General features: G+C 41.3%; 1 protein-coding gene and 1 pseudogene across 2 annotated transcripts in view; one reads left to right on the forward strand and one right to left on the reverse strand.

The window, feature by feature from the left end:
* MET (MET proto-oncogene, receptor tyrosine kinase) overlaps nucleotides 1-25963 on the reverse strand; it is a 126829-nt gene that overhangs the window by 40989 nt on the left and 59877 nt on the right. For both annotated transcript variants that reach the window (XM_066633804.1, XM_066633805.1), the window contains 3 exons: nucleotides 25633-25821; nucleotides 10539-10673; nucleotides 7266-7439 (listed from right to left, as the gene is read on the reverse strand). In XM_066633804.1, the coding sequence (XP_066489901.1) occupies nucleotides 7266-7439; nucleotides 10539-10673; nucleotides 25633-25821 (498 nt within the window). The remainder of the gene's footprint in view (nucleotides 1-7265; nucleotides 7440-10538; nucleotides 10674-25632; nucleotides 25822-25963) is intronic.
* LOC136657927 (5S ribosomal RNA) lies at nucleotides 1957-2077 on the forward strand (annotated as a pseudogene).

Below are 25963 nucleotides of genomic sequence, written 5' to 3' on the forward strand. Positions count from 1 at the left end.
TCCTGTGCAGCGCTTACTGTTCAACGTGGCAGCCTCATATCGTTCCCTCTGATCTCCCAAGAACCTCACGCAGGGCAGCTGCGTCTGCTCAAAAATCTGGTTACAGAGCCTGCTGGGGCAACTGACAGCAAAAGTGGATGCCCAGTGCAAGATTCTAGGGAGACTGGAGAAAGATACAAGGCTGCCATGTGGAAAAGAAAGCGCCATGCAGGACAGGGAGGGGTTTTTTTTGCACCGGATCCAGCCCGCGAGCTGTAGTTTGGAGCCATTTGTTTTACAGTGTCAGTTATTTTATTCTTCATAAGCAGTAGAATTGTGCCTTTCATCAAGCGTCTTCAGGTAGCAACTGAAAGGAATGATTCTAGTAAAATCATTAACTCTGGTTACGGTGCTCTTTGAACGTCATAAGAACATAAGAACAGCCCCACTGGATCAGGCCAGAGGCCCATCTAGTCCAGCTTCCTGTATCTCACAGCAGCCCACCAAATGCCCCAGGGAGTACACCAGACAACAAGAAGACCTGCAAGGCCTCCTGGGAATTGTAGTTTAAGAACATAAGAACAGCCCCACTGGATCAGGCCAGAGGCCCATCTAGTCCAGCTTCCTGTATCTCACAGCAGCCCACCAAATGCCCCAGGGAGCACACCAGACAACAAGAGACCTGCAAGGCTTCCTGGGAATTGTAGTTAAGAACATAAGAACAGCCCCACTGGATCAGGCCATAGGCCCATCTAGTCCAGCTTCCTGTATCTCACAGCGGCCCACCAAATGCCCCAGGGAGCACACCAGACAACAAGAAGACCTGCAAGGCCTCCTGGGAATTGTAGTTTAAGAACATAAGAACAGCCCCACTGGATCAGGCTATAGGCCCATCTAGTCCAGCTTCCTGTATCTCACAGCGGCCCACCAAATGCCCCAGGGAGCACATCAGATAACAAGAGACCTCATCCTGGTGCCTTCCCTTGCATCTGGCATTCTGACATAACCCATTTCTAAAACCATTTCTAAACGTCCAATATGTCTAGCACATTTCTTTTAAGCTCCATACACTTAGCTTTATATTGAATGTGCTTAAGAAATGAAATGCCAAGGGAAAAGTATTGTGAGCATGCTGCACAAATTAAACTATATAATAGTGATGGTATTGCTTCTGCAACAAAGATGAAAGAAGCATCTGAAATATCTTCCAGGACCATTTTGCAACACGCTGTTACATTCCTTCAGTGTTTTGCGTTATTCAAATGTTGCAGACAGGAATTTTTCCCCTTATGGCTGTTTAATTTCTCAGAATCAATTCTGAACACTAAGCAACGTGCGATCTATACGAGGGGTGCCAAACATAGGGCCCACAGAACACATCAGCTTGCAGAAGCTCTTTATCAAGCCCACATAATAACTGGACTCTGCTACACCACCCTTTTAGCAGCGCCACTTCTGCTGAAGCTCTGGAAGAGAGAGACAGGAGGCGGCCTCAGAAGGCAATGACTGCTACAGGTGAATGGTCCAGCCAAGAGGGACGAGAGGGGGAGATGCTGTCAATGTACTGGGAGAGCCCAATCCTTGCATGGACTGTCCTTCCTGAGGACCTTTTCTGACTGTCCAGCTGCTGAGCTGCAAAGTGACGCCTCTGCAAAATTAGCACTGCTGAAATGGTGGCCCACGCAATAACCGGGCTGTCTTATAACTTGAAAATATGATCAAGATTTGGATATTTTCTCTTCTATCATTTTCTTCCTAAGTGAGAACAAAATACTTATTTCTGGTCATTATCTGCTTCATGCTGAACACTTCTGGCCTTCAGCAGGCACCATTAATGCTATTCTGCCCACTGTATGAAACGACTTAGGCACCTTTGGTCTATATCTATGTATGGCACACACAGGTGGCAGACCACTTGGCAGAAACCCCTTTCAAAAGATGCACTCGATATCATGGCGACATCTTTACCCCAGTCTAGCCTGGCAGCAACTGTTACTCTGCACATGTCCAATCTCATCTGATCTTGGAAGCTAAGCAGGGTTAGGCCTGGATAGTACTTGGATGGGAGACCGCCTGGGAATACCGGGTGCTGTAGGCTTATATCATAGTCTTTCGAAATTGAAGGTTGCCAACCATTAGTCTGGTAGCAATTGTGGCAAGGCATTGTGGGCCGTGTGTGTATAGGACAGGTGGTTGAACCAGGCTCGTAAGCCACATGCAGCTCTTTCACATATAATGCGCAGTTCACGGAAATGTTTTGGCTATGCTCCTTTTTGCATTACAATTAATATAAAAGATAAATAAAACAATTTTCAAACTTTATAATTATTTAGTGGGTATCAACTGCGAGTCCACTGGATTAAAGCCTAAATTTAATGTTCATGGTGAGTAAATCTATTTAAGAATTTAAATGCTAATTTTAAATGCTAGATTTGAGTCAGGCATTAAAGAAATAACATTTGTTCATGTCTTGTGGCTGTCAAGCACCTGAATTTTGTCATATGTGGCTCTAACATTAAGCAAGTTTGGCCTCCCCTGGCATAGGATATACAAATGAGAGCCTTTGCTCTTCTCAGTTCAAAATCAGTTGACACCAAAGTGTGGTCTTTTTTAAGAACCCATGTGAGTGCATGGACCACTTCTGAAGAACAAGGTTACATGTAAGCAGCTGTTTTCTTCTAACAGTGACATATATGAATGATTGGGAAGTTTATTTCGTGAGACAGAACTGCACACTATAAGAATTTTGAGAAGCCCTCTCCCATCTAGGGTGGGGAAAGAGGGCAAAAGAGGTTTTTGTTTATCTAGTACCATGTAACAGAGAACTGCACAGTCAGGCAAGGGACAGATATGAAATGTTGAATTACAAAAAAACTTTAGAAAGCTCTAAGGATGGTATAGTCTGCAAAATCAGAACAAAAATATAAAAATAACTTTAGAGTGTATTAAGAAGCCCAAACTATAAGAGTGTATACTATAGAGTGTATTAAGAAGCCACAACTACATGTGTGTGCGTTCATTCAACTTTAAAAAAAATTACCTGAACTCCACAACAGAAGCAGCTTTTAAAAAAAAATTCCATTCCTAAATTATCTCCCTGGCAATATTCATCCAAGTTTCCCAGCCTGCTTTTTGCACTGATTCTCATCTCAGCCAATAATTGTACCATTTTTTCCACTAGCATCAGTAATAATGGCAAGGATTTTCAATAGGGATCTTGAGCCAAACATGCATAGCTGCTGAATGACAAACAGGAATAAAATGGAATTTACTAGGGTGAATTAGTTTTATTCCAAAATGCCTCAATAAGTGAAGTATGCCATATGCATGCTGTGTGCCTGAATGGAGATGGGTGAAAATCCGGATGTTTTGACAGTTTGTGTTTGCTTTGAACAAATGTTTGGAGAGAAACAGATCTGACTGTGAGAATACTATGGGGACCTGCCACTACAGCTGGGAGCATGAAGGCTGACAAAAAGCTTCAAGGAAGGGGGGATTTAAAGCAAAAGAAACAAAACACAGATTTTGCTCACATTTTCATTTTCTGTGGCTCCAAGATGGAAAAATCATTTCCTGCATTTTTCCTACAGGCTAAAGTTTCAGTCACAGGGCTACTTCAACAATGGTGACCACAGTTTTTAAAGAAGTCCATGAAGATTTTAGTTGCACTGTTATGGTTGAAGTGGTCTTGTGCTGACAAACGCATGACACAGGACAGAAATAAAACTTCTGCACAATTGCCTTAGCCCAGGGTCCTGCAGCTGAAAGTCAGCATGGAATTAAAAACCATAGCTGCCATTGCTGAAGTTGCCATAACACACTATAAGATGCTGGAAAAGTATTCTAAAGGCACAGGAAGCATTAGCCATGACTCAGTACAAGCTCCGCAACTACTTCTTCCTGTTCAGCTTCAGTACCATAATATCATTTAACATATTTTAATCACTCTGTTCCTCTAAAAACCATTTTTTATATGAAAGGATTTTCAGATTTCACTCCAAATGTCACAGAAAACAGGTTATCTTCTGTTTGTTAAGACCACGAGGTAAGAAAGAAACACTGCTAGATTTAATGTGCATGGGTTTAAAGAAATAAGACCAGAGATGAATAATCTACTTTTTTATTTTTAGTAGTAATGCCAACCGTCATGGTCCAAGAAAGCGTGAAATCTGCCTTTGCGCCTAGCAAGCACAAAGGATTTAGGTGCTCTGTTGCATTATTTTTCTTCCTTCCAGATGCAGCACAACTTTGCAGCACAAGCTACTAGGATATTTCACCATTTATCAACCCCAGAGAATAATATTTATTGCATTTTTTTTTAAAAAAAGAATATATCTAGCATATGAACACAGGCTTTAAATCAATCCAACTGCACTCTGTGAAATAATTTATTTTCACTCACTACCCTTGCACAGAATTAACCCTCAGTGAGTATAAGAAAGTTGGGCTCAGTGGATTTGACTAAAAATACTTACAATAAAATTACTGTACTCAAAAACATTTGATGGAGGTGAGGCTTGCGCACCATTTAACACAGACCTTAAAGTCATTCCATGTAGATGAAAATAAAGATATAGAAATAACAAATACAGATATAACAAATATCTACATTCTGCCATCAAGAACAAAGGTTGTATACAACCTATGCAAAACAAGGTAGTTTTGAACAATTTCATGCTAACCTTGCAAACTTGTCACAATCTGATTTGTCAGCCGCACAAAGGCCTCTTCTCCTTACCATAGCAGGGATAAAGCGCTCTTAATGCAATTTTAAATATGATTTACATTCACTCTAAGGCATTTTTACACTCCATGAGCAACTCAGAGAGGCCTGATAGAACGATGAATCAGACTTCATAATTCAAAAGTTATTTAGGACCTTGCCTTCAGCTCCACTTAGCTGGGTGCACTTGTGCAAAGTGAATGTAAATGCTCCCTTTCAGATAAAATAGATTTCCCTTCATGCTGTGTATCTGTATATAACTAAGGGCCCAATCCTATCCAACTTTCCAATGCTGATGCAGCCAGGTCAATGAGCCATGCACTGCATCCTGTGGATAGTCACTTAGGCCACCTCCAGGTAAGGAAACATTTGTTCCCTTACCTCAGGGCTGCATTTTAGCTGTTTCAGAGCTTGAAACCTGGATAAGATTGGGCCCTAAAGGGTATAAGACAGTGAAAAAATTGTTCCCTGATCATTTCTGAATTCACAACTTCATTGCAATCCATTGCAATATATTTCCCTGCTGTCCTGTTGTATCTTGTCAATGTTTGTTTTTCCTGTTCTACTTCAGTATTGCTTAAAACGGGTTTATGAATTGGATGTACTTTCTTCACCAGTTTTAATGTGGATACTATTTTAAATTCCACTTTAAAACAAAACAAAAAAAGAAAAACGTTTGGTCATTTCCAGGTCCCTTTTTTGTAACTTAGCCATCTAAACACCACTATGACAGCAGTAGCACTGGCATATAAACACAAGTGTGTGTGTGTGTGTGTGTGGTGGGGGTTTAAGCGCCCTAGCAACTCTGTAAAACGAGACCTTCATAATTATGTCACACTTAATGCAAAACAATTTGGTTAAACGCAGGAGCGGCCTGTACAAATCTTGGAATAACCATAGCTAACTGAAAACAGTAATGGACTACTGAGTTCTTGACTCATTTGTGTAACTTTAACTCTTGCTTGCATTTTACGTTTATGAATTTTTTTCTAGCTGAAAACAGCTTTCAAATATCCTCTTTCCCAAAGGCCAATTCATAGCCTCTGCCTTTACTTACTGGGAAACAATAAAGAAGAGGGAGGCATTTTTTAATGATACATGACTGAAACATGTCTCCAGTATTGACAGCTCTGTTATAGAGCTGCCATGGGGAAAAGTGCCACAGTGAGCCAAAGAGCTGCATTTTACTCCCATTGGTACCATCGGTGGTGTTTTGTTTTTTTTAAGTCTTCTATTTTATACTCCCACAATATAGAAAAGAAAGTTGCTTTATACTGTTAATCTTGTAACAAAGAACAAGCAAGTCACTTCATGATGAGAATTCTAAAATGAGAAGGATTTATGTGCATGCCTCCTTGAGAGTCCAATATTGCTAGGCAAACAGTTTAGGAACTGTTTTGTATTGTGCATCCCTAACTTCTTCCCATATTTCTGACTGTGCCTTAGTTATATCAGCACTCCCTCCTATGAATGAAAATCAGAATCTGGCACATGGTCTTGTCTTGACCCTTTTACCTTGGCAGCAAGACTCAAGAAAAAGTCTGGAAGAACACTTGTCAGCCCTTAGTCAGTTTCACAGAGTTATAGCCAAGGCAAAGCCTTACAGAGCCTTTTTGCAGACTTTGTGTTAAGATGGATTCTCCAGCCTGGTTTGGGCCAAGGTGGGAATGTAGTTGTAGAGCTGAGAGGTTGTAGAATGGATTGTACCTCTTCAGTTGCAGGAGAGACTCACATTTTTAGTGCTTCCCTAGAAACACAAACAACCCTCAATGTAAGGTCACAAGAAGTGAATTGGGGGGGGGGAACCTCTTTCCCAGGTGCATTAGGTTTTAGTTTTTAAAACTGCCAATTTTTTAAACACATACGAAGATTAAAATGGTACCTTCACCTATATTGTATAGTGTTAAAACCTATTCCAAGGCTCTCCAAACAACAATCCATGGGCCAGATCTGGCTTTTGGAGATAGCCTTCCCATGTGAGCAGTGCTTATGGTTCTGCTGTGCTGCTGCCCCTAGCATCTGAATTAGACACAGGGACACTCTGGGCAGTCACATCTGCCTAGACATCCTGTTGCAAAGCTGAGATGATGGGTAATAGATACAACTGTCTAAAGTATCTGTGCGCCAAGATTGGGTGCCAGGAGCAGCAGCAGCAGCAGCGCGGTGGAACCATAAACACTGGCCGGGACTGGGAGGCTTTTCAGCTGCATAGCAGTCTCCAGTTCGGAGACCGTTGATCTATTCTACCATGTCATTGGACTTCATTTGGCCCACGACTCAGGGTCAGACAAGAAGGAACACTGGGAAAGCTGTGACAATATCTCCTACACCATTCTCCCACAAGACAGAAGCGGCTGAACCCACGTACATGTTGACTATGTATGCGTAGCTGACATTTATTCTGGTCCACTCCAACCCTACACAGGCATGGCTGGCAAGGAACTGCTCCTCATCCAATAGACATCCAAGCAGGAAATTAAGATATGTCTGCACCAGCTTAATTAACACCATATTTGAAAACAGTACATTTCATTTCATGCAATAAAAATTAAAAGAAGTTTACCTGAGAGATTCTGGGTAAGCATGTCTCCTGCGTCCACTCTCCTATGCTACATTCCCAGGATCGCACACACCGATTGCTACACCAGCCGCAGTTCATGAAGGAAGGCGACAGAAGACATTGACTACAGGTACTGAAGTGAGAACAACCGGGTCCACTTAGTGGGATCTTGGTTATCTAATTATAAGGAAGTTACATGACCATCATCTCAAAAGTGTGCTGGTTAGCAGACAATTTAGACATGTCAGAAATGCTAGTACATAAGAACAAAGTAAACTAAATTGTAATGTTTTAGTTAATTAAAACAATTAACTAATTAAAGTTAATTAAAAGTTAACTATTTTTAGTTTAAAAAACTAAATACTAAAGTATTTGCACCCTCGAAGATTGTATCCCGGTCAAATGCGTCCTTGACACTGCTATCTATGGACATTTGTGACTGGTTTCTTTGTATCCTGTTGTGAAGGCTCTTCAGGATTTTAGACAATGTCTTCTCCAACCCTACCTGAACATACCAGATATTATCCCTGGGTCCTTCTGCAAACAAAGCTCTAGCACTGACTTACGATCCTTCCCAAGCCAACATGCATTCAAGCCAACACAAAAAGCTGAAGTTTTGTCTCTCATTGATATAACTTCACAAATACCTGAAAGCTCATATTCTGCAGAACAGTCAGAAAGCACAATCCACCAGGAGGTTTTCCAAAGCAAGGTTCAATTAACTGAATGAGAGCTGTGCAATAGCCAGAATCCCAGTCTTAGTAGGAACTATGTGGAAATTGTTTCTGGTTGATTCTGCCAAGATCAGTTTTTCAATTAAGAGTTCTACAGTGAGTGAGGAAAGAAGGCATACTCTTCCTCTCCTCCACACACAGTGTCTAAGCATATAATCAAATCTGGTCCAGAGTTTAAAAGTTCATTAAAAAGAGACTTTAACTCTGTAAAATGTTTACTCATTTTTCTTTCATTCCCAAATTAACTGATCATGCAAACAGTGAAAAGTAAACAAAGGTGGTTGAATTGCAGGATGGTCTAGGGCAAGGGTCTCCCAACTTTTCAGCCAAATCAAATATTTTGCACAGTGTCGAGGGCCGGAAACAAAATTAAATATAAAATTTAAATAAATACATTAGAGATGGAATGACTAAAATGAATGAATGAATGGGCTCAAATGTCCAGGATTTCTCCAAGCACTAACACAGCCCAAGAAATAAAGCACACACACTTAAATGGACCCCCATTCCCCCACCCCACAAACACAACTCTGGTTGTGTTTGGTCAACTGTGCCAGAAGCTCTCAGGGGATCAGAGACTGGCCGCGGGTTGGATAGATGCAACAAACTGCCTGAGAGTAAGCAAGAGAGTGGGGTTAACACACTCCATATTTTATTCATTTGCAAACTGAAGCTGGTTTAAAGAAAAAATCTTGAATCAATAACTTCTGAAAAAAAAATTCAGGTATCATAATTTTGATTAAACAAGTCAGTCTCCAATCTGATTTTACATGACTGATGGTGGCAAACTTTGCCTCTAGTTATTTCCCCTCTATGAAAGGAGAAATGCTACATTCACAGATATCAATTAAATGGAACTGACCCCAATTATCCCAAACAGAAAGGTTATATGAAAAGAATGGGGTAATACAACCAATAAGAACTACAAATTACTACAGTATCTTTCAACTCCCTTTCTGAGCCTAGCCTATGCTTAAATGGCATTAAGGCCAATACAAATCAACAAAAGCCAGGAAATTCTAAACACCATTATTTTCCTCAACTCATTGTGCATTTTTATTCACAACAGCTTGCATTGAAGAAAAAAGAAAGAAAAGGTGTAAGCCCTATATTTGCATTTCCTCTTTTTTTGCTGGTTTGTATCACAGTTCCTATATTCAAACAATTCTCAATATTCATTTACTTGCTTCCTTTGTTACAGCAAAACACATTTAAGAAAACAAATAATACACACACAGGAGCCTGGAAATATTGTGAAAGGAAGTTATTAAAACTTCATACAGTGCATCAAATTATGTGAACCAGCATGGAATAGTCACTGGACCTGTGTATCAAGGTTTAGTCCATTTTCTCAAGTGACCCCCTTTGGTCAGTATTTTGCATTTCCACTTCTGTATTTCAAATACAGGTTGGACCATGTAATTCACAGATTTTTCATCTGTGGATTTGACTCAATCCGGGTCCTACAACCTGTGTTGAGGCCTGACCTATACCCTCTGAACATGACTGGAGCTGCACACGGCCTCTTTGTACATGGCTTCCCTTCCAGAAAAACTGTAAATGCTTTTTAAAAGTTTTCTGGAGGCCTTATCAGGCCTTCCGTTGCCTGGGGAGGCCTCCCTGGGCCTCAGAACACCGTCCAGATGTGGCTGGAGCTGAGCTCCAGTCACATTCAGAGGGCTGGCATGCCCTCATCATCATCATCATCATCATCATAATACAGGTATTTATATACCGCCTTTCTTGATCTTTATTCAAGACTTTATTCAAGGCGGTTTACATAGGCACGCTATCTAAATCCCCGTAGGGATTTTTACAATTGAAAGAAGGTTCTATCTTTCAAGAACCACAACATTCAGATATTTCACTCTGATCTGGTTTCACATTCTGGCCTCCATCCTTCCACACTCAGAGCAGATGGAATAACTCAGCTCAGCTTGTCAGCTGCTTCAAGGTCGCACGGTGCCAGTGGCCTCGAACTGGCGACCTTGTGGAAGTTATCTTCAGGCAAATGGAGGCTCAACCCTCTAGACAAGACCCCCTGCCCTCTAGACCAGACCTCCTCACCCATGGATTTGTTTATCTGCAGGTTTTGGCATCCACAGAACTTCTGAGAATGGAACCCCCGTGGATGCTGAGGCACACCTGTACAAGAAATGCACCTGAGTGACACTGCCCATTTATGAGTGGGCCTCTTCCACTTTACAATGCTCCAGAATGCAAAGCATGCTTTGCATTGCTTGCGAAAATGCCCTGAGACTTGTACATAAAGGGGTGGGGTTTAAATCCCAGTTCAGCCTCATAAACTTGCTGGGTCACCATAGATAAGCCCCACCTTTGAAGCTCAGCTCCTCAACTGTGACATTGGTCAATGAATTGCTTATCTTCACAGATCTTCTGTGAGAATGAAAAAATAATACAGGTAATAGGCACCTTACACAACTGAAAAGCTGGAAAACCATCAGTAACTGCAGCAATCTTTACATAAAATGGCCTCTAAGTGCATATTATCAAGCAGTACAAAGGATTATCAAATATTTACCCTGTTCCCAGTGACTGCCAACACATAACTATCATTGCCTTGTGAATTTTCAATCAAAACTTCTGGAGAAACTGGACTGAAATCTAGATGGAAATTCACATGTGGTACTGTGCGTTCTGAACGAGAAATCACTATCTGAAAAAGAAAAATTACATATCAAGAGACAATTAATTTAAAATTCATTATTACCCAGATCTCACTTTGTGCAATAATTGATCAATCTGATACAGTGTAACACTTCAAAGCCATTAGTTATATAAGCTATAACTAATACAGAACTGTTAGTTATACATAGTTATACACTATGAACCAGCACAAACATGACTAGTTCCATAATGTTCTGAAAGACAAAGCCTTCAAAACTTCTTGAAAAAAATCATTATTACTCACCTTAATATTGAACTTAAGTGGTGAATGCCCATCGGTTTGGCACCAAAATGAGGCCACTCAAAAATAAGGGAGTCATTCTTGTATGGAGGATTCCCCAGGTATATGGTAATACCTCCCAAAACACTGCTTTCTTTAGCACTATTTTGTTACAGCACTACAGCGACTGACAGCTACTGCAGCCAATGGATGAAATGAATTCTAATTAGCATAGACCAATCAATGCCAATTTCTTACCTTATCCACCACAGTGCCTCCTAGAGTGCTGTTTCACATAGTGCTCAGCTTTGCAGGAATGTGCCTCCTTGTATCACGGGAGCAGGATGGCACATTGCCCAGAATCATAAGCCGTTAGTTAAGCCTGAATCATAAGCCATTAATTAAGTCAGTGGTTCCCAAATTATGATCTGTGGCTCCCAGGGGAGTTTCAGAATACCACCCAGGGGAGCCATGGAATCCTTAGAAAAAACCTGCCACCCTATACAACGTATAGGATTATAGACCTAATCGGGAGCTGCGGCCAATGGCCCAGTAGGTCAAGGGAGCTGCTAGTTTAAAAATTTTGGAAACCACTGAGGGCCCAATCCTATTCAATTTTCCAGTGTAGGTGCTGCTATGCCTATGGGGTATGCACTGCTTCCTTGTTGGGGAGGCAATCACAGAGACCTCCTCAAGGTATGGGAACATTTGTTCCCTTACCTTGGGGCTGCATTGCGGCTACACCAGTGCTGGAAAATTGGATAGGATTGGGCCCTGAGTTAAGTAATAAGTCTGTGCACACAATTGATTGCTCACATAGAAGCACTGGGAGGGAGGCCGGCCAAACAAGCAGGTGTGACCCATCTGCACTTCCCTTGACTTATGAAGAGCACAGCATGCAACCTCCCTGCTCTGCACCAATTTTCTTTGAAACGAGGAGGAATAGGGAATGCTGGGAACTCAGTCATCTCATCTTTGTAAGCACCAAGTAGTGAGGAGAGGTGATCTGGAGCCTTGGCAGTTTTTTTACTTTGCTTCTCCTTCTAGCAGCAGAAAGAAAGAAGGGGGAGGAAGAAGAAGGGGGCTGCCACTACTGCGGTTACTTGCTCTCAACAAGTCCGGACTGTGGCACCCAGTGGGTGGCGTGGTGGGCTGGAAAGGGTGGCAGACAGATGGACTGTGGGCTTATCCATCTATCAGTCCTGCAAGCGTGCTATTCCACATGACCATTTCAGGTTGCTTCATGGCAAGGCTGGCCTTGTATTGGAGGCTTTACCCTTAATTTCTAAATTAAAAAACTATATTGCATGATGAGTAATGAACTTGCAGGACCTACACAGAACCTTAAAAATTGCTTGGGTCTCAAGGTATGTTTCTATTAAAATCGCTAGATGGAGAATTTCAACAATGGTTTACGGATAATTTCAGATACACATACTGAGAATTATACAGGTCGTGCCTCGTTATCCACTGGAGTTCCATTCCAGAACCCTCAGTGGATTAAAAAAACAGCGGATACCAAATCAGTGGGAAAATAGCTTCAAAGATTCACTTCCAGGTTTCTTGCTCCTCCATTGTCCCCCCAGAATGCATTGGTATAGACGCTATACTGATTTCAGCCATTAAATGGGGTGAATAATGGAATCTAATGGAATGAAATTATAATTATTTAACAGTGTGAAGGTAGGAAATGGGATTTTGTTGCTTTTTTCCCTTGCTACAAGGCATTTAATGGTGGACCCTGATATCAGTGGTGAGTCAAAACAGTGGATACCAAATCAGTGGTTAACAAGGCACAACCTGTATTTAATTCTGTTACAGTGTGTCCACAATTAAGGGCCCAATTCTATCCAACTTTCGAATGCAGGTGCAGTTGAAATACAGCCTTGAGGAAAGGGAACAAATGTTCCCTAACTTGGAGGAGGACTCCCTGATTGCCCCCCTTCCCCACAAGATGCAGCACATGCCCCATTGTCACAGCTGTACCAGCACTGGAAAATTGGATAGAATTTGGCCCTAAGTCATTGTTCTAAAAACAGTTTTACCATTGTAGAGGCAGTCTAGAGGTCATTAGGTTACCCATAATTGACATGAAAGTGTTTTGTTTTTTTAAGGTAAATATCTAATTGCTATTATAGGGTTCAATTATGTTCTATTAAAAATTCAGTGGTGGTACAGCCTAATTCCTCAAGTTACAAATTCTGAGAAGTCCCAGCAAGTCAATCAGGCAACTCTAAATAAGCTTTGAGAGACTGTTGCCAGAGATGTGAAATCCCATGCTCAATTATGATTGCTTCAACAGAATGTTTTACAGGCAAACCTTTATACAGTCTTGTGGTCATTGTCTGACAATGCAGGGTGGGGGGGGAACATCAATAAAGATACATAATTTTAAGTGACATGCGAATTTGACACAATATAATTCAGATGTGTCTTGGTTTTGTGGCCAGGGGAGAGTGAGGAAAAAAATGAACAAATAAAAGCTGTGTGAAGGATGTTGGTATAAGGAGAGAAGTCAATCCACAGCTGCAAATACTTTTATAGTGGATCATTAGCCATGTTTCTGTTGAGTGCCCACTGCTACAAAATGCCAGGAATGCTTTTCTATCATTCAGTCAGGCTTCCTCTTATTGCCAAACTTTATTACTTGACTGAGTTAACCCTTAAAAGACTGCTAGGATGCATCTGTAGAACAATGCCAGAAGTTGGGGGTCTTGTTTCCATGGTTCCAGAGAGCTCCTCACTGTTTCAACAAACAAGGATTCACTTTCATTGAAGCAGAAATTCCAAGTAGGTAAAGAAGTTTTGCCCTGGCAATGCCAACTGAACGCCATCCATGTACTGCTTGTGCAAATGGTGCACCATCATCACTGCTATCCTGGGGCCAGGCTGGGGCCGCTGCCAATCCCCCAAAGACTATTTATAGCAAGCATATCAGTCTGAAGGTTTGCAGTCTTTCCTTATCACTGTCACTCCTGAATTGTCCTGATACTTATTTGATTTTTCTCTGTAAACCGCTTTGTGAACTTTTAGTTGAAAAGCGGTATATAAATACTGTTAATAATAATAATAATAATAATAATAATAATAATAATAATAATAATACTTGGAGTCACTTTTTCATAAAGGAATTGGGTAGATGGGAATTGATTATTTTCAAGACATTCCAGCCTCATTTTTTTTATCAGCATTTTAGAATCTGGATGTATATTCCATTTTAGAAAGTTTCAGAAATTATGCTCTGCATACCACAAGCAATCTTGTAAGGCCATAGTAAGTGTCTTGCAGAAGCACAAGTTGTGCCAAGTTTTTGAGTGAGTACAGTCTAAGAGCTAAAACACTGACAGTTCGATCCTATCTGAACTGCCCATGCCAAGATGCAATGGCACCCAAACAACCTCTGGTATATCCAGCGTAGGCAATGATGCTGCAGGAAGTCTCCCTTAGATAAGGGGACTTTTGTCCCCTTGCCCCGGGAAAAGCCCCAATAGCTGCTATGGGGCTACTTGGTCCTGCACGAGCAAAATTGCTGGTGTAGGCATGTGCAGCCCCAGGTTTGCAGACTGGGCCAGGAAGAGGGGGATAGGATCCAGCAACTGCCCCTGCTGCAATCCCCGCCCCCTATTGGGCCTAGTCTGCCGCCCCCCACCATCTCCTCATTTCTCCTCCCACCCCAGAATGCCTCCAACCCTGCTCAGCAATGACTTTACTGCCATTGGCACCTGGTGCCTCTCTGACTAGTGGGAAGGTCACCAGTCCACACTGACCTCCATGACAGCACCTGCCTCTGCTCGGCTGCCACAAAGTCCTTTCCAGTACTTCCACATTGGCTGTTGCTAGGGTAGCACACCAGAGATCAGTGCTGCAGCCCTGGTGAATTGGGCTGTGAGTTGTGAACCAAAACTCGCCCAACTTAAATCTCACATATGTCATTAATTTACTAGTTGACCCTGGGGAAGACAGTCCCTCTCAGCTTATAGCTACAATATGGAGATAATAATACCTTACAAGGTGGTTGTAAGGATTAAATCAAAGTTATTTATGTGAAGCACTTTGAACACTCAAAAAACACTACACTAGTGCTTCCAAAACTCCTATAAAGGAGTTGGGAGCACTGTAAGTGTGTGCAGGGGTGGGAGTTGGGGATCGTGTTGCTGGGGGGGGGGAGGTTTTTTTGTTTTTAACCTACCTATAACCAGTGCTGCAGTCCTGGGGTGCCTGGGAGGTCTGGAGAGCCTTCCGCAGGGCTCCCTGTGCCTCCAAAAATCTAAAATAAGAAAAAAGAAAAAGAGCACTTCCAGTTTTGTCACAAAAACCAGAAGTGCTTTTTTTTTTTTTTTTTTTTTAAGACTTATGCAGGTACAGGGAGGATCTAGGATTGCAATGCTGGCTGCAGGTAAGTTTAAAAAAAAAAAAAACACCCTTCCATCCCCAGCCGCGCAGTCCTGGGGATCGCATTGCTGCCTTCCCCCCTAACCACTTAAAGGAGCAGGGACAAGTGCTCCCCTGGCTGGTGGATTGCCATCCAGTTTGAGGACCACTGTAGTAGACAAAGGCCAATTATCATTATTACTTGAATGTGTGTATGTAACTCAAGATAGCATATGTAGAAGTTCTGGTGGCTTCTCACCAAGGTGCTGATCAGACCCAGATAAATTTAAAGTATAATTTAAAAGAACTGAGAATGTGTTCAAAATCCAAAATGGTGACAGCACTGAGGTTGCTATTAAAACCTTGCCAAGTACCTGAATCAGATCTAAAATAGTTCAAGTTTATCCTGCATTCTTCACAAACAACTCTATTGTATTTGGGCCAAGCAAGACAAACCAAAAGCCTCCTGATTAAATGACTGTGTTAGAGATTTATAATGCTAGCTCTGCTGATAGATGCACTTTGGCACAAAATATAATGACAGACATATGTGCAGAAGTTTTTTCACAGCAGCTCAGAATATTTCAATTATTCCCGTCTATGGTGATGGCGAATAGGGAAGGCAAGATCAAGAGATTAATGTCTCATTTATGCTGGGTGTGAGTAATCAGCTTGAAGTGCATAGATACCAGATGCATTGATACCTTCTTTCCAGCATTTTTCATTACTACCAATTGAGCCTAATATAAAGTCAGAAAACGTAATTACATATGTCTGCATATGAAGACCACCATTATTTCAATTAAAAATGCATGCAGAGACTATAACAATGGGAAATCAGCTAGTGGTGTCACTGGGATTTGCATCACTTGGTGCAAGAGACCAGTGCATCACCCCCATGATGGACTTCCTCCCATGCAGTGGGCAGGGCAGTGCCCCGGGTGGTGGCCATGGTGGTGCACCATTGTCCCTCCCAGCTGGACTTTGGCTTCAGCCTTTGATAGAACAGAGATATTTCAGCGTGGTTTGTTTCACTGTATTCTGCATGAAATTACATATCGAATGATATAACATATGGTATTATTTGAAAATACCAAGATTTTAAAAATTTTGGCCAGTAGTGTGTCACCCCCCCATGTGGCCCGCACCCCCACATCCCCTAATGATACCATTGAAAATGGCAGTGTTGACTATTATAACTGTGTTATTCTGTTTGCATCTCAAGAGGTTTTCCTTGAAACCAAACCAAGCTCTGCTTTTGTTATTTCTCCATGGTTATCTGACAGGTGTAGGCTATTATGCCAAACAGATACAACTATTGCCAACTTCACTGTCTTTTGCAGGATTTTCAGCATATCCTTGTAAAAAGGACACATACACAGTATTCTTAATGTAATCTATGTGAAAATCTTAATTTGGTGAATATAACAGATTACTCTGAAGACTTCAAGTGTTTGTATTGACTCACAGCAGCTTCTGGAGGCCCAGGTGTTGGTTGGGGCCAGGAGCCCCTTTGCCCAGCTTCGGTTGGTGCACCAGCTGCAGCCATATCTGCTTCAGTCAGATCTGGTCACGGTGGTCCATGCCATGATGACATCAAGATTAGACTACTGTAATGCGCTCTACATGGGGCTGTCCTTGAAGACAATCCAGAAGTTGCAGCTAGTGCAGAATACGGCCGCTCGTGTGGTTGTTGGAAGTCGGCAGTTTGACTCTGTCAGCCCCTGTTCTGGTAGCTGCACTAGCTGCTGGTTCATTTCCGGGCCCATTTCAAGGTGCTGGTTTTGATCCTTAAAGCCCTAAACAGCTTGGGACCACTGTATTTGAGAGACCGCCTTCTTCCATATAGTCTAAACCGTTCTCTTTGGTCATCAGAGAGGGCCCTGTTGCTTGTGCTGTCATCAAAAGAGGTTAGGGGGATGGCAGAGGTTACCACCTTCTCAGGAGTGGTACCTGTACTGTGGAATTCGCTTCCCTTTGAGATGAGAACAGCTTCTTCATTGCTAACCTTAGGGAAGACTTTTTTATTCCAGAAAGCCCTTGATGCCCGATAGAGGGCATGATGGCTGCTCTTTAATAACTGTTCTGTACTGCTAATTTTATTGCTGTTGGCCTTATTGTTCCTATTATCTATTTTACAGTTTTATTGTATTTTTATCAGTTTTATGTATTTTGTGCAATTTTTTTTTAAGTGCGAGCCGCCTTGGGTGCCTTTCAGGGAGAAAAATGGGTTGCAAATTCAATAAATAAATAAATAAATAAATATTGCCTACACATCTCCAATATACACAATAGATCGATAATTGAGTTAAACTGGGCCACTTTATTGAAAACAATTACAGGAAGGAAAGAACCTGTGATGAGAGAGACTTGAAACTCCTCCCCCTTAAATGTGGGTAGCTGACTTTAGGAAGACAGCAAATGACCATCAATTCCCTGGGGCAGGCATTCCCACCCTGACTTCAAGCTGTGGGCTGGTGCTGGCCGATCCAAGCTTCTCAATGCCAAACTCTGTAAGGGCTGAGGTAGCTAGACTGCACTGACTCCCCTAAACCAGTAAGCCAAACCAAACATTTAAAAAAGGGTTTCATTATTCCATTTCTGCCTAGCCCACAGGGGAAACATTTTGTCTATGTTGAGTATATGCAGCGTTGGGCAGAAATGGCTTAAATAGAGTCACGTGGTTCCAGGTACTTTGATTGATTACTTTAATCAAAATATTCCCTCCCAGTCCATAAACTTGGCTGACTGATGCAGTACCTGGAATGGGGCAGAAATTCAGAGAATTACACTGATCAAAACCAAGTCTGTACACTTCTCTTGAAAGTGAATTTGATCCAAGTTAACTTCAGTCAGGAATTACAGCCAGCTGTTAGGGGAATACATCCTTTCTTAAAACACTTTCAGGACTCATTTAAGGCAAGTTACATATGATCTATCCCAGACTAGCAGCATAAAAGACAAAAATACACCATAGGTCAGGGTTTCCCAAAGTGTGGGTCATGACTGGCAAGCCACTCTATTGGCCTCTGTAGGTCTCTGAACAGGCCACAGAAGTGTCTGGAAGTGACTTCTGGTTTTTGGAGGTTAGTTCCAGTTTTTGGAGGCAAACCTGAAGTGGCTTTTTGATGCTTCCATGGGCTATCCTGAGGCCTGCAGAGACCAACAGAGAGGGTCACCGGCCTGGCACGACCTGGAAGACGCCTCTTGGACCTCCCCTGGCACCACCAGGATCACTGGGACTTTGAGTCATGGCATGGTAAACTTGGGATCATTGGGTAAACTTGGGATCGGTAAACATGGCACGGATCATTGGGTCATGGTACGGTAAACTTTGGGAACTGCTGCCCTAGTTTGTATACAATACACTTTGAAAAGTTGTAGGCCTGTCAAACACTATTATGAAAATATGTACAAACACACTCCTGAGTGTCCAGTAATGCTTTGCTTTCTAGTTATGAGGAGGGTTTTGGGGAAAAGACTAGGCTGAACAATTCTGTATTGCCTTTGCCATGGCAAGGTAACATGAAGAAAGAAGGTGCAGCATATGAGAGAGAGAGAGAGAGAGAGAGAGAGAGAGAGAGAGAGAGAGAGAGAAATACCTTTGCATAAGTGCAGAAGGGTCCATGAATTTATTTTGCATTACTAAAGCAATCAGAAATTTGGCACTCCATTATTCTGAACACTGCACAAACATGTTCAGGAGCAGATAAAACTGTTTTCACTGATAAGGTGAGGAAGGCAGAAAGCAAGTCTGAACAGGAGGGAGCACTGAAAATGTGAGCTACAGGGCATATTTCTGCTGTGGTTCTCTCTACAGTTTAAGGCACATATTACATTCTCCCAAACAGAAATTCCTGTTAAAAGGTGTGACATCACAGAAGGATGGGTTACTGTTCCCCATTCCTACAATACTTACTAGCCATTATCTGGTGGAAACGTGGAGTGATTGCTGGAGTGATTATAGCTTAAAGTTTGGAACTTTCTTTGTACAACTGCGACAGGAACTATCTGGGTGCAATGCTGCGACTGGAGGAGTTGGGAAGATGCCGTAAATGAGGGTGCCACACTAGACGCATTTGGAATTATTTTAAAGATGTGGCAATGTTGGCCAATCATATGAGACTGAGTACTTTATGCAAGTGAAATCAGAGGTGCAATAAAATCAGTTTGCTGGTCATATTAACTGATAATTTTTGCCTTATTGCCATATTCTTTTACAATGCGGTTCTCTCTTAATCATAAAATACTTGTAGGAATTTCTGATAACACAGCTAATAGCTCTAAGACTGATAACATCTTATCTGTTTAAAGTAATAATTCAAACTGCCTAAGGCACACCATCTATTTTCTCTTCATTTCTACACAAATAATAAGGTACAAGAGCTTGGTCAGATTACAAAGTAGGGTCCTTAAATTGTGAGCCCTTTGAGACTGAGTCATCTCATTCCTTTCTTTTGTAAACAGTTTTGAAAACTCTTTATTTAAAAGTTGTCTATAAACACATAACATAAATAAGTGCTCTCTCTTTACTTCCTCCAGCACCCCTCAGGAGGGAAAATTACATCTGTGCCAATCAGGTAGCTGGGGGTTATTACCGTAAAGGACCATCAACCATAAGTTAAATACTCCCTCTTCCTCATGCCCTGTAGAACTGTCCCACCTGCACTTTAAGTAAAAATACAGAGCCAAAAGTACTTTAAATGTGTATTTATGCATTTAATATAAATGTGCAGTCTTATGTATGATTACTTGGAAGCAAGTCCCACTGAGTTCAGCTGAACTTACTCCCAAATAAGAGGAAGACTGCAACCAAAGTATAGTTTGGCCCTAAATTCACCTCACTGCTGCTCTTTTGTTCCACCCAATACATTAATTGCCTCTTGGCAATTTCCTGCTCTCCCATTCTTCAGGTGGCTTATACTTTCCCTTCTTTATTATACTTCTGGATTTCTGTAGAGGCTTAGCATCAGTTCCACCTTTCTTAAAACCCTGTGGAAGACCTTTTTCCAGAGGTTTCCTACCACAACAGAACAGGCTGATCATGGCAACATTTTTTGCATTAATGAATCTACAATCAGCATGGACTTGATGTGTGGAGAGAGTGTTACAACTTGTTCTTCTAATATCCTAGATATTTTCTATGACTTTTTCAGAGGTCTGTCAAGACCTTTGGAGGAAATTAAGAAAAAAACAAAACTTTGTGGATTAGTGCATTTGCCAAGTTAATAAAATCACAGCCCATTTTACTATGGTAATTTTTGTGACAGACTAACCAACTGAAAAATAATTTTTTATAATTAAAGTGTCAGTTTATGGTGCAATTTCACATAGCTGCTATGACCTCAAAGGACAATACCCAGCCTTCACCTCTGAAAATCCAGATTTATACTTATAATTCTGCTAGTGTGACAGCATCATTCTTTCTAATCAAACCACAGTCGTGAAATACCCAAGTCACTTTGCACCCAACAGCTGTACTTGGAGACTGTGTTCCCAGCCACAGACCAAAAAACACTCACAATACTAAGAGGCAGAAACAGCTGCAAACTGGGGGGGGGGGGGGAGAGAAAAAAATCTTGCAAAGAGCTTGTCATCCAGCTTAGAGAGGAAGTAAAACCATTTTTCTTTCCTTTCTCATGCATGGCAGCTGTCTTAGTAAAAATTATTAGCAGTCTGTTTTGTAACAGAAACTCAACAATATTGAATTAACTCTGAAGTCAAGGATATTCAGGGACCAACACAAGTTTAACACTTTTGGTGTAGCCAAAACAATGATGCTTGTGACTGGGGCTGCAAGTGCTCCAGCAGGGAAAGAGCTGTTCTCTCTTGTCCAAACTATTGCTCACTTTGAAGAAAGACTCTTAGATTGCAATCTGCCCTCTAAAAGATTAAAACTGTTTTTAAGCCTAATATTTAATTGGCTTCAGCAGTTAGAATGATAAATTTTACACTCTCTGTCTAGTCAACAAAGTGGTTTTGAACTTCAAAATAAAAACTAACCGAAAAGTTATGTTTTCAGTAACTAAAGTGCTTACTTTACTGCACACAACTTTGTACTCAAGAAATATTTTTGTTCTAGAAAAACTAATTAGGAAGAGAGAGAGAGAGAGAGAGAGAGAGAGAGAGAGAGAGAGAGAGAGAGAGAGAGAATCCAAATTACTTCACTCATTTAAAATTTCTCATTTTTTTGTTCAGTCTGCTTGATGTTATTCAGATGACACGTGGATATGTAATATTCATTGGCTTACTGTGAATGAGTCAGTGCTAACTTATTAACAAAAAAAAAAGAAATCTATATGCTAAATAATCTGATAACTCATAATGTGGATCAGAACCTGAAGCTGCAATCCTATCTACACATACCTGGGAGTAAGCCCTATTGACTATTATGGGATTTACATCTGAGGAGACATGAATAGGATTGCGCTGCACTCTAAATGCTTTTTGCAACATAACTGTGGCCCAGTGGGCCAGCACAGATTTGGCTGCCCTGTAATCCAAGGTCAGACACTTGTATGCTGTATGCTGACATCTATTTGCCATAAGATGACTGCCAACTTTAAAATGGCGAAAGGCCATTGCTCCATGCCTGGTTGCTGCTATTGTGCAGTATCCTCAGACTAGGCAGTGACAATTGCCAAAATTTATGGTAGCTTTATATGAATTTGGGGTGCTGATTCCAAAAAATGTTTCAGTTTTGCCCTGTCACATCTAGTTTCAGAGATATGACATAGTCTCATTAGTGAAAGGTTCAAGCAGCTTCCTTGTGTGTAGGCTGCTTGCCCCGGTGTAGGCGGCTTGCCCCACTGGTGTAGGCTGCACAGTGTAGGCTGCTTGCCCCACTGAACAGAGGAACAAAGAAATACATCCTTTTGCACCTGTGCACAAGTGACATTTTAAGACACTTGGCTTGGGTTGAATCATATCAGTTTGTAAACCAAGTGAGAGTTCATTTGGTTTTCTCAGTTATGTAACTGTAAGGTTATCATGAAGTTAAGTCAGCTGGGTCTCAAAAAGTGAACATAAATGGCTGGGTCTTTACAAACTGGATTTTCTATTAATTGTTCTTTCACACATTATTACATATAAACTCCTTTCTCATTTGCTGTACAATAGTACTTGATAAGGTCCTATATGGCTTGGGGTCAGGATATTTGAGAAACCGCCTTCTTCCATATAATCCATCTTGTCCTCTCCAGTCACTGGAGAGGGCCCTTTTACGAATGCAGCTGCCTATGGAGGTAGGTGGGGTGGTGGCAAGGAGTAGGGCCTTCTCCACAGTGGCAACTACTCTATGCAATTCCCTCCATCTCAGTTTATGAATTACTCCCTCCTAAGAGCAAAGTGACCAGACGTCCTTTTTTTCCAGACCTCTTTTTTAGCCTTGTGTCCTGAAAAAACTTAAATGTCCTCCTTTTCCCAGTGAGTGGGCAGTGCATAGCCTTCTTGAAATTAGTAAATTATATGTAAAAAATTATATGTAGTATAGCTTTAAATTTAATAAGTAATATGGTGTTTAAATTAACCACATGAAATTAATACACAAGTGTTCTCAGCTTTTATATTGTCGGGTCCTACATTTTTCTTGGATGTCCTACATTTTGGGGTGCCTTGTGCTCTTCTACGGTTATGGCATTTGGTCACCCTGCCTTAGTGATTTTTCGGTGGGCTTAAAGACATTTCTTTTTACTCTTGCCTTCTGAGGTTCTGGCTTTTTAATATGGATGTTTAAGTGCCAAATCCTATCTAATTTTCCAGCACTGGTACAGCCATGCCACTGAGGCATGTGCTGCATCCTGCAGTACGGGAGAAGTCATGGAGGCCTCCTCCAGGTAAGTGAACATTTGTTCCCTTTCCTCAGGGCTGCATTGTGGCTGCACTGGCACTGGAAAGTTGGATAGGATTCGGTCCTAAGGCTTTTAAAAGTTTGTTTTATGGGCTTGTGTTCTTTTTAATGTTTGCTGGTTTTTTGCTCCTTGCTCTTGGCTTTTAATGAGATTTTCAGATTATACGCTGTTTTTAGGGACTAGTAATATTTATATTTTTTATATTGTATTTTATGTTTTATTGACTTTTCGTAAGCTACTTTGAATGCCCACTTAGGAGATAAAGCAGGACACAAATGTGAAAATAAATAAATAAAGAGCACATTTGCGGCTATATCCTAGCTAACCACTTGAGTAGTAAAAAAGAGTGAGAAGGTTTATTTACGTCAACACTGCATTCTGAAAATGCTGTTATTCCAATATCCTAGACACGTAGCATTTCCACCACTGTCCAAATTATCTGCCAAATTATCTCAAGGAAAGCTATATTAAGGCCAAGATTCATGGCTATATTGTTAGTAGGCACTAAAAGCAGGTGGTGCATTCTGTACTGTTGGATATGTCAGGCCCTAGGGCTGCTCAGGGGAAAGAGAGAAATAAAGACTCCATGGGTTATTAGAATATGATCTTGATGATAACTTTGCTGTGTAATTCAATCCAGTCTAATTCAGTGGATGGAAATACTTTTGCTAATAGCAGTATGTTAACTCAGACAATAGCATTCCGTTTGATCCATTTGCTGGCCTTACAAAAGGAAACGTGCTCTGGAAGTATTGTGCTGCATTTTTTAGCGTTCCGTGCGATGGGGGGCAAAATGCCGAGTGAAAAGATCTATCTCAAGAAGTGAATCAATATTAAGAACATTTTAAAGTGGGAAAAATCTTACCATTCAGAATCTCCTATAGAAGTACAAAAATCTTTTTATGTTAAAGTGCAGAACATTCACTAAAGATAAAAGCAGGCCTAACCGAAAAAGGTGAATTTTATTATTATTACTTGAAGCCAAGTAATTTTATTATTATTACTTGAAGCCAACTGAGTAAATCGCTATATTTTAATCACTCCATGTTATGCAGAGTGCCTGAAAATGGAATTCAACACCTTCCACGGATCCAAAATCTTGCACGAACCCAGCTAATAAGACAAAGCTCAGTCCATGACTGTGCGGGGAATTCAGATACACTGGGCCCCGGTATCCGCAGGGGATCTGTTCTGGAATCCCCTGTGGATACCAAATTCAGCAAATAATTAAATCCGTGCCGGGGGGGGGGGGCACGCCAACGACCAAGAGTGCCTCTCTGAAGGCCTTCTGAGGTGCAAAGGGGCAGCATGCAGCCTCCCTGTGACTGGAAGTTTTGGACACATCTGGGAAGTCCGTGAGACCCTCCATATACAGGCTTAACACCTGCGTTGAGTTAAATCTGTGGGTGCTGAACCTGCAGATTAGGAGGGTCCAATGTAGTTTAGCAAGCTCCAATACGATTATGTCTTAATTTGATGATTTTACACTGGGTCAGTTGTTTCCCAAGATGCACCTTCTACCTGTGTTCTTGTTCAACAGTGTCTATGCTCTTCCACTTCATTTCAATGGAGAATTAAGAGCCCAATCCTAGGCATGTCTACTCAGAAGTAAGTCCCATTACAGTCAATGGGGCTTACTCCCAGGTAAGTGTGGATAGGCTTGCTGACTGCTGTGTATTTTATCTTGTTTTTAATTGTTTTTATTTTTAATGTTTATTTGTAATTTATTCTCTATTTTAATGTTTGATTGTTAGCTGCCTTGGGTGCTCTTCAGGAAGAGAGGCGGAATATAAATCAAATAAATAAATAAATTGCAGCCTAGGTTACAGTGAATCGTTCCACTACACAGCTGAAAAATGTGAATTTAACACATCACCACCCCAGAAGGGCATATTCAGTTCCACAGCTTGAACCCATGTAAGACAAGTTCCTTGCCTACTACAGACCAAGCAAATGGAAATTTATAGGAGCTTTGTGCCACTTAAGGATTTGCAGCACTTATGAAACTGCAGCCTATCACAACACAGCAGCAAAAGGAAAGGAGTACTAGCTGCTGACTGGAACAGATAATAATGTGCGAGATAACAGCACAGGCAAAATAATGTCATCACCCATCACCAAATGAATAGCTGGCTATATACGGAACACAAAGGACCTAGAAAAGAGGAAAGTTAGCACACACAGCTGCATGGAAGAGACAGTGGCTAAATAAAGCCCAGAGCACAAGTAGCCCTAAGGCAAAGAGAAAAACCAGACCTTAGGAATAGACCAGATATCCACCCAGATCAATTTGGCAACCTAGCAGAAGCCTGTTTTTATTCCACAGTGCTGTTTTCTCTCAATTCTCATTTAACTGAAGTCTTTGAGCACATTGTTGTAGAATCAGTTTCCACCTCCCATTAAAATGAGGACTCCTTCCTTCCTTCCTTCCTTCCTTCCTTCAACACATTATGTTTTCTTTCTACTTAGCTGAAGTTGTTGCAAAGAGGAGGGGGGAAATTACTTACCTGCATGAATCGGCCTTCAGATGTTCCAAGATTTGCTATGGTAAGATCCCCTTTGGTGAAGACAGATATGGAAGTTAAGAGGACTGTGTTGAACTGCTGTGCAAACAAGTCAATCCGTTGCAAAGCCGTAGTAACCTCTACCCGATACTCATCTTGTGCTCCACAGTAGGTGGAGTTTCTTGAAAACATCTGTAAGAAAATTAGACCTGTTACAGCTAATCACTCAGGAGCATCAAGAGAGGGGGGAACATCTTCAGGAAGAGCCATTTGACAGAGACATTACTTTTGAAAGTGGATATAGATGTATTTTATGGAATATATGTTCTGAATG

Source organism: Tiliqua scincoides, chromosome 7 (assembly GCF_035046505.1).
Source record: "Tiliqua scincoides isolate rTilSci1 chromosome 7, rTilSci1.hap2, whole genome shotgun sequence".
NCBI lineage: Eukaryota > Metazoa > Chordata > Lepidosauria > Squamata > Scincidae > Tiliqua > Tiliqua scincoides.